At 37.0% G+C, this 8,449-nt stretch overlaps 3 protein-coding genes across 10 annotated transcripts in view; 1 reads left to right on the plus strand and 2 right to left on the minus strand.

Annotated features, from left to right (window-relative positions):
• siz (Brefeldin-resistant Arf-GEF family protein schizo) overlaps positions 1–963 on the minus strand; it is a 57,004-nt gene extending 56,041 nt beyond the window's left edge. For 2 of the 3 annotated variants that reach the window (XM_011066601.2, XM_011066600.2), the window contains exon 1: positions 375–962. In XM_011066601.2, coding sequence (XP_011064903.1) covers positions 375–619 — 245 coding nt within the window. In that variant the 5' untranslated portion in view covers positions 620–962. Of the gene's footprint in view, positions 1–374 lie in introns of all 3 variants that reach the window. The other variant, XM_011066605.2, reaches the window with a different exon arrangement.
• Positions 964–1,919: 956 nt separating this feature from the next.
• EDTP (Egg-derived tyrosine phosphatase) lies at positions 1,920–6,627 on the plus strand. 5 transcript variants are annotated; one of them, XM_087405843.1, is made up of 8 exons: positions 1,920–2,117; positions 2,238–2,312; positions 2,910–3,255; positions 3,344–3,894; positions 4,347–4,666; positions 4,749–5,181; positions 5,288–5,635; positions 5,713–6,627. In XM_087405843.1, the coding sequence occupies exons 3-8, from the start codon at positions 3,169–3,171 to the stop codon at positions 5,855–5,857; spliced, it is 1,884 nt and encodes a 627-aa protein (XP_087261969.1). In that variant the 5' UTR covers positions 1,920–2,117; positions 2,238–2,312; positions 2,910–3,168; the 3' UTR covers positions 5,858–6,627. The 5 variants fall into 5 exon arrangements, with proteins under 5 accessions (XP_087261969.1, XP_087261968.1, XP_011064894.1 ...); XM_087405842.1 differs by having other exon boundaries at positions 1,920–2,358; positions 2,875–3,255; XM_011066592.2 differs by having other exon boundaries at positions 1,920–2,358.
• Positions 6,628–6,830: 203 nt separating this feature from the next.
• Positions 6,831–8,293, minus strand: Pex10 (peroxisomal biogenesis factor 10). Of its 2 annotated transcripts, none has more exons than XM_011066589.2 (4): positions 8,143–8,293; positions 7,667–8,048; positions 7,342–7,593; positions 6,831–7,272 (listed from the first exon to the last, which is right to left on the minus strand). In XM_011066589.2, the coding sequence occupies exons 2-4, from the start codon at positions 7,958–7,960 to the stop codon at positions 6,958–6,960; spliced, it is 861 nt and encodes a 286-aa protein (XP_011064891.1). In that variant the 5' UTR covers positions 7,961–8,048; positions 8,143–8,293; the 3' UTR covers positions 6,831–6,957. The 2 variants fall into 2 exon arrangements, with proteins under 2 accessions (XP_011064891.1, XP_011064892.1); XM_011066590.2 differs by having other exon boundaries at positions 7,667–8,059.
• Positions 8,294–8,449: the final 156 nt, after the last annotated feature.

Here is an 8,449-nt window from a genome sequence, read left to right on the forward strand (position 1 = left end):
CGCGCTACACCGCGTTCAAGTATACACAAAAGGCATGAGAGATACGTCAAAACGACGAGAGATTAACGTAACGTTATTAACATAAAGAAAATATATGAGAAGAGAAAGAAAAGAACACTTTCACGCTGGCAAAAATGAATTTTTATCGCGATCAAGCCCGTACTTTTCAATTTGCACGGCGTTACACTTTCCGCGCTTAAACAAGGCGTCACGGAGGGAAAAATGCGGAAGGAATTGCAAGAAAACAAAGAAGACAAATGTACGGGGAGTGCGAATCCTCGTTTCTATCTTCTTTCCGGCAGCGATTAAGTGGGAGTGAAGAGCAAGAGATCGACGAGAGTCTTAACTCTTTAGCAAGCGCGTGTTGTGCGTACCTGTCATCGTGCAGCCGCTTGAGGTCGGTCATCTCGCGCTCGAACTTAAATTTCGACACCTCGCAGAGGAGAGCGTCCCGTTCGCCGACGACCTCGGCGAGCTCGCGCTGGAGTCTCTCGATCTCCGCGTATTGGCGGCTGATGAGCTGGTTCTTCTCTTCGAGGATGCCCTCGACGTCCGAATCTAGGAGGGCGCCCGCCGGTGCCGTCTCGCTGCCGACGCTGCCACCGAGTACCGCGCTCATGTCGTTTGTTTACTTTCGTTCTCGCGCTCTCCCGCGCGCCCCGCGTACGAAGTACGAACGTCACGCGTACGCTGCGACTGCTTCGCTCCACGTCGGGGGAGACGTACGACGTCGTCGCCGTCGCCGTCGCCGTCGCCCTCGACACGATCACGCGAGAGAACGCGCGCCGATTCACGACGGGTTGCCACGAACCCACGTTACTGTCAGCATATTTCAACGGTTCAACGACACGATTAACGAACGTCACTACAGCGCACAAGACGAAGCGAGGCACGCACGATGCGACAGCCCCTCATCGCATACTCGCCATATTGCGAGCGAAGCCGCGGTCGCGTTCCTTCGGTTCCTTGTAATCGGACCGCGCCGTGTTCGATTCCACTGGTCCATTGTATCAGGCGCGTCTGCGCGTGCGCGCGTCGCCAGCCGTCGCACATGTGGCGCCATCGCTCGTTTACGCGCGGTACTAGTCGCTCAATTCGGCAAGTACTCGGTCGGTATTTCGTTCTCATTATTAGCGCCGTGATTAAGACCGGTTCATAGGTGTTGTTTTCTATTTATACCCAATTTCTTCACTTCCAAACAAATTGTGGATAACTTTATCCAGGAGATATTTCCATTGTAATCTGGGGAATATCTCCTGGATAAAGTTATCAAGAGATGAAAAAATTGGATATTATTGACACAAAAAAAAATCGGGAGTGGTTCACTTAGACTTTTGCATAAGCCGGATCCTCATATGGGCAATAACGCTCTCACACCAAACGCAGATGAAAAATTGGTTGTGATGATAAACTTTACCTCCATCACCCGTTTTTCATTAATCAGCGTTCGATGTCAGAGCGCTGTTGCCTGTATGAGAATCCGGATTACACGCATTCTACAATAAACCATTAATCATAAATCAGATGTTAGAAGTTGGAAATATTGACGACTGTGATAGGTCAATTTCCAGCTGCTACCATTAGACTATATCCACACAAACTTGCATAGCCGCATAAACGTATGCATAAAGAAAATTATTCAATCGCATTTCTCTTATAAAGATGCACGTAAAATGTGATTGGATAATTTCCGTTATGTATACGTTCAACGTATCAACCAACTACAATCGAGTATTCCCCTGTTACAATCGAACGACAGGAGAATGCTGCTAGTTGGTTGGTTCTTACATTCTGAAGCGGTTTAAACCCTCGGTGAAAGTTAGGCCAGTTACAGAATATGGGCTCTGCCCTAGACTTTTAACTGTAATCTGCAGTAGGTGGCGTTGTAACCAATCTCCCCTTCCCATCGGAGAATTACCATCACCATCACGGTTTCGAAGATAACCTTAAAAGTACGGGAAGTCGGGAACGTGACTGCGATAGGGTGACCGCGTGATAATCACATTTTGGACAGTTCGTCCGTTTGACTGTTCAAATCAATTCAAACGTGCCGAAACGCTAAGGACGAGTTTCTTTGTTTCCCGAGAGTGGGGGGAGGAGCATGCGAGTATTTACGGGTATTTCTGAGCTGAAACTGCAATTTTCGATTCAAAAATGCTCGCGGACACTCGTGCATTCGTGTCGCAGATTTTCTCCGAGTTATCAGAATTCTGGAAACCTATCTCCCATTGTTGCAGAGACACGCGGACCAAACAGTAATCTTAACGACACATCATAGCGTCTGTCCTTACGTGGTGGGAATTTACAACGCCGTATGTTTTTCAGTGATACCGATGGCTCATATGATGGTGTTGATAGGTTATACATGCTTTTCAATAGATCTGTCTTTTATCCCTGCTCTAGAAATTTCTTTCTCACATTTATCAAATATCAAACATATATCTATTTTATTTTAAGTTTCAAAAGTATATATACATGGAAAATGGTATTCAGTTTATAGAAAACAGACCTATTCGCAAGAAAAACTTATGTTGTGAAAAAGAATTAATCGCGCGCCCTGCTCTTGATGGAGCAAGTACTCCTTTTTGAGGAACACAAAGATTCATATACAAATTTAATATAATTTAAAAAAAAAAGATTTATTTCTTCTTTTTTTTATTCTCTGATTTTTCTTTGCGTTTTAAAAAGTAATAAATATTCATTGGATAAATAATGCGCATAATTTCTCTCATCCAGAGTTTATTTTGAAAGCTTTTTGTATTAATTTTTTCTCAAAGTTTCTGAATGCTTTGATAACTGAAGATACAAAGAGAAGATCATAGATATAATTGCAACAAGAATTCTCTTGAATAAACAAATTTTATCTTTCAACAGTCGCATATTATAACAGGTAAAATTATTGTCTACAGAAATAATATGTTCGATTGTACATGCATGGAAGATCGTGTTGTCGATATTTGAAGATGGATTGTGACGAAAAGAATTCGATAAATGTTAACTGGCAATGCGACGTGCATATACCTTAAATTCAGTGTTTTGTGCTGTGTTTTTGTCATGCAAGATACTGGCAACTAATGCCTTGTGAATCTAGTGCCTCCTTGGAAAGCTGTTTTGAGCACATTTCTACAGCAAGTGAGCAAACGCGTCTAGTTTAAGCCACGACAAATCATGACTGAGATTAGTATAGATAGTCTACGAAATCTCATCACACACTTTGCAAAAAACACCTATAGAACCAAGGATGCAGATGTCACGGTAGTTGTTTCATAAATATATTTTATAATTAAACATGCAAACATTAAACTCTTTGTAAAAAGTTAATGAACTATGTATCTTTTTACAGAATCAAGAAATCATGCAGAGGTGCATGTTACTTGCGGCCTTTGATTATGAATATTCTACAATTGATAATAGCGGAGGTGATCTTTGCGCCCATTACCCAAGCTATCTTATAATATTAGAACATGACAAATATCGAAATTTGAAAAACTGCGATACATCATTGGCATCGCCATATGTATTGGAAAATATGCTCATCAAGAGGAATAAGCTCATTAAACTGATGACACGTTCAAGATTTGCCAGATGTCGTTCAAGATTTCCAGTGCCGGTGATACTTTACAAGGGTAGACATGTATGCAGATCCTCAACGTTGTCCAGTGGACCAGAAGTGTTCGGTAGAGCTGGATTAGATTTCTTGCTATCTAGTGTAGGTAGCACTAGTTCAGTGCAACCAGTTACACAGGTAGAAGAAAATTTACCCAAGGAGGAATCGAAGCTGACTGACTTGAAAGATAAAGTTAGATATTACGATATTGAACTTCTGAAGACTCTTAATGTAGGAACCATCGTAGACTTCATGGTAGAGAAGAAGAAAGTTAAATATGGGATGACGTAAGGATGATACAAAGTCTCTCTCTTGTATTTGTATGTCATGAAGCAAATATTTGGAGAGGGCTAGACTTAAATTATCTAATTGTTAAACTTTGTTTAGTAATTGCAAGGACTTAGTAGCATAATTGTTAAAAGAAATATAAAAAGTTATTTTTGTATGAGAAAAATAGAAGAAAAACAAGATGGCTCTATAGTAAAACTATTTATTTCGTTGCATAATTAAACAATGAGTAAAGATTATAGTTTGTAACAATAATGTTTAGGATGAAGCATGAATAGTTTCTGCAGAAGAAAATTGCATACAATAGACAATAGCTATTCCAATAAAATGTTCATCTTCACAAACACAGAGTAAAGTTCCATAATAATAGTTCTTAGTATGAGCAGTCTGTTTTATTCTATGAATCCACTTTTAGAGGCCCTTAAACAGAGCTCTTTTGTTCGGTACTCAGCGTAACTTCGTCGGAGAAGGTAGACCAAGGAAGGAGGTACAGCGACTTTAATCTCATTTCACTGCCATATCCTGGATGTGAATTCTTCAAGGAATTTAGAGACCAAGATTATCGATCGAAGGATCTGGTGTTTAACTGGTGCCAGAATTACATAGATGCGCCAATATGTGTACCTGAAGACCCAATCTCCAGTCAATTACGAGTCAACTGGAATCAGTATACAGAATGGAATCTAGTCAAATTAACGCAGAACTATTTAAAATTAATACTGAGATATCTGAGTGATAGTAATAACGGATTATTGATTCACTGTATCTCAGGTATGGACATATTGCTATATAAAAATTTCAAAAGAATAATTATTTTTTAAATAATTATGTAAAAGATTAATGTTATTTGTAGGTTGGGACCGCACACCGCTATTTATTTCATTACTGAGAATTAGTCTCTGGGCCGATGGTGTCATTCATACAACATTGGATTCGTATCAACTACTGTATTATACGATCGCTTATGATTGGATGCTCTTTGGACATGATTTAGCAGACAGGCTCAATAAAGGAGAAGAAATACTTTTCTTCTGTTTTGATTTCTTAAAATATATCGAAAACGAACAATTCAGCATACACAAACATTATGACAGAACATCAAAACATAGCGAATCGGAAACTTTTGTGATTGATAGCGAGTCTTTCGAAATCATAACAAACTCAAGTTTTAGTCCAAAGAACAGTTCATCTAGTTCTATTGAACAAAATAGCGTAGATGGTGATTCATCGGCAGCTGTGTTCTTTACTGATTCCACTGATAATCAAGATGACTCACGCAATAATGTGTACGATTATTTTAATTATTTATTTTTAAGTATTATAGCAATTTTATATTAACATCATCTGCTAAATTACGATCAGAGTTCTAACATATTTTTGTATATATTATAGAAATGCTGTTCACAGGACATTTACTACATCTCCAAACAAAGATAGTGGTGCCGTACAAGAATCGCGCTCATCATTGTCCGCAAATCGTACATCTCCGATTGGTGTTCCAATACCACGTAATCCCCATGTTCGACAACGAAACGATTCAACATCCTCAGGCGATTCATGGCAATTGGTAACAGGGACTGGTAGCCTATGTGGTTCCACGACTGCTAATGCTCCACACCTAGACAATGTATTAGCACCTGATTCAGATTGCAAGCCATCATGTACTACTTGCCGTAGAACTCGACGTACATCGCAAGAACGCAACATAAATGATGATGAAAATTGTGTAACGCATACACAGTGAGTATAATTTCTCGGTTCAATGGTAAATATTTTATTCCTTATAAAATCTATATATATTAAAAATTTAATTCCAGACGTAGAGAACGATTACATTGTCTTCGAAATATATTTTATAAGGCTTATGGACCTCATGGATTCCGATTGAAGGACGAATCAGGTGGTATCAGCCAATATATTGGAAACATTGTTGGGATGACTTCCATTCAGCGCACATCCTAGTGGCAAATGTTATTGAGTGACTTTCCAAGAGCATGAATTTACAATCGATTTTTTCTATTCTAAGATCACCTGATCATTCTTCTATTCTTGATTCATTTTTTCTATTCTTTAATCTTCATTTATTATTCATTAGTTCTCATTTTCTCTAAATGCATTTCTTCCATTCCTTATTCCTCGTTTATTATTTTCTTTAATCCTTATTTTCTTTAATCACTTCTTTAATTTCTTATATTTTTTTAGTTCTTGTTTATTATTAGTTAGTCCCCATTTTCTAATTGCATGTACAAGAAAAAAATCATATATCTTGTTTCTTTAACTTGTCTTTTCACTCTCTAACTGTAATATGATTAAATGGAGAGCAAGAAAATCATAACTTAAAAAAGCTCTCTTAAACGCTTTTGTCGTATAAGAGAAAATATAAAACGAAGACTCTTAGAATAGTAGAAATCGATTATATTGTTAATGGGTAAGATCAATGCGATGCTACAAATGCTTTAAAACATTTTTTGTTTTTTTTTTTTATTAATTTATAAAATTCTTCTAATTGATCAATCAAACGCTTCAAAGCATTTGTAGTGGGACTGATCGCAGCCAATAATACTTTTGTCCAATTAACAATTTTATAAAATGAGTTTATAAATGAAAATGAGGAGAGATTGTACATAATTGTTTTTCTCAAAATTAGACTGTTATACAAAATGTAGTATGATTGAATATGATAATCAGAAATAATTGAATAAAACTTGATATTTTTGTATATATCTATAAAAGCAGATATATTACTTTCATTTTCCCATATGTAATTCCTATATATAAATACTAATTCTTATTAATCGATTGTCAATATCTTATAAACTTGCAGATAAAAATGACTTAAATCTTTTGATAAAAAGTTTTGGGAATTCCACATTTTGAAATATAATTTTTCCAAAAGAATGACGGGTAAACTTAAATTCTTTTTATCTTAAAGATGTTTTCGTTTTAAAAATATATTAATTTCTTGTAAATGTATAATATATAAATATATACAAGACCTTTATATATAACTTTTATATATAATATGTATTCAAAGAATATATAAAATCTATTATCACAGAAAATTATAAATTCATCAAGTGGACAATTCTCGACGGTGGTACATATTCTCTACAGTATGGACATTGTGGTTTAACACGCAACCATTCGCTAAGACAGTTCCAGCAAAATAGATGACCACATAGTGTTGCAGTTGTTGCTGTTGCTTCTAGACACAATTGACAATTGTGACTAATGTCTTTAGCATTAGACATATTTACATCGGTAGTATCTTGTGCAGTACCACTCTGCCAAATTCTCAATAGACATTGAATTATAGTAGCAACTCCTAATAATCTTAATCCCCAGCTAACAGTATCCTTCGGTCGAGGTCCATATACCTTCAAATTATTATATAAATATAACAAAATTAAATATAATATTATGAATTTTTGGAGCTTGAAATTTACCTTTGTATAATCTAATCCAGCAATTCTCCTGCCCAGACTGTAGTATCTACCATAAATGTAAAATATCCCTTTGTGGAACAATATAATTATAGGTATCAATGTGCGTAACTTGGATAGTAAAGTATTTAAAAATGTTATTGCTGTTGGAGTCAACTCGCTACGTGGATGATTCACATATGTTTGTAACTGTTGTAGCAATTTGAGCAATGTCCTCTCACCACCATATTCTAAAATCGCAGCTAATATTCTCACCTAAGGAAAAATAGAATTTAATTAAGTTATCAGAGGGATTTGCCTTTAAATAAATCTCTCAAACTGGACGTACAGTTAATGTTGGAACTCTGCGTTGCTCTAAATTAGCCTGTACTATGCCGGTATATTCCTCGCCCAATGTTTGATTGCCCATACCCGATGTGAAAATAAAGTATAATAACTTGAATGGAATGTCAGACCGAATATATTGAAGCAATGTCCTGTGCACTCCGAAATTCTGTGATACATCGGACAGCTTCTCCCGCAAGAATTTAATAAAATCATCGTCCCTTTGATGCGATCGTAATATTTCCGCCTGACTCGCACATTTTAATTTGCGGTGAGGCCAATTTCTGTCAGTCTGCATTTTTCGGTATTACACGTTTATCGTGATATATGGAGTACGAGACGCGTGATGTCAAAATGCGAACTCATGCGTGGTCATGCATGAAACTCTAAAAAAAACCTTAGATTGAGTAATTCAAGTTAGTTCAAGTCAGTCCAAGTCAGTTCAAGCAATAACGATAGGAACAGAGGAATTCAACATACGGAAATGCATTCCCATGTGTTAGATTCCTCTATTCCTATCGCTATCGCTATTGTTATTTCTATCACTATCGCTGTTGCCTTCGCATTGTGTTTAGGTCTTTAGCTGCGATTTCACGGAGATATGGTATTTCTCCCACTCCCATCAATATAGCTGAAAACAGAAGCATATAACTACCATAAAACTTATATTACTAGAGAGGGAATGGCCTATCCAAGCAATGAGTGGAAAGTGTGACCTAGGGTACGGTCAATGCGATGCTACAAACGCTTTGAAGTGTTTTTTAATTGGTCAATTTGCAAAATTCTT

Source organism: Acromyrmex echinatior, chromosome 4, assembly GCF_024713525.1.
Source record: "Acromyrmex echinatior isolate Ae372 chromosome 4, ASM2471352v2, whole genome shotgun sequence".
Taxonomy (NCBI): domain Eukaryota; kingdom Metazoa; phylum Arthropoda; class Insecta; order Hymenoptera; family Formicidae; genus Acromyrmex; species Acromyrmex echinatior.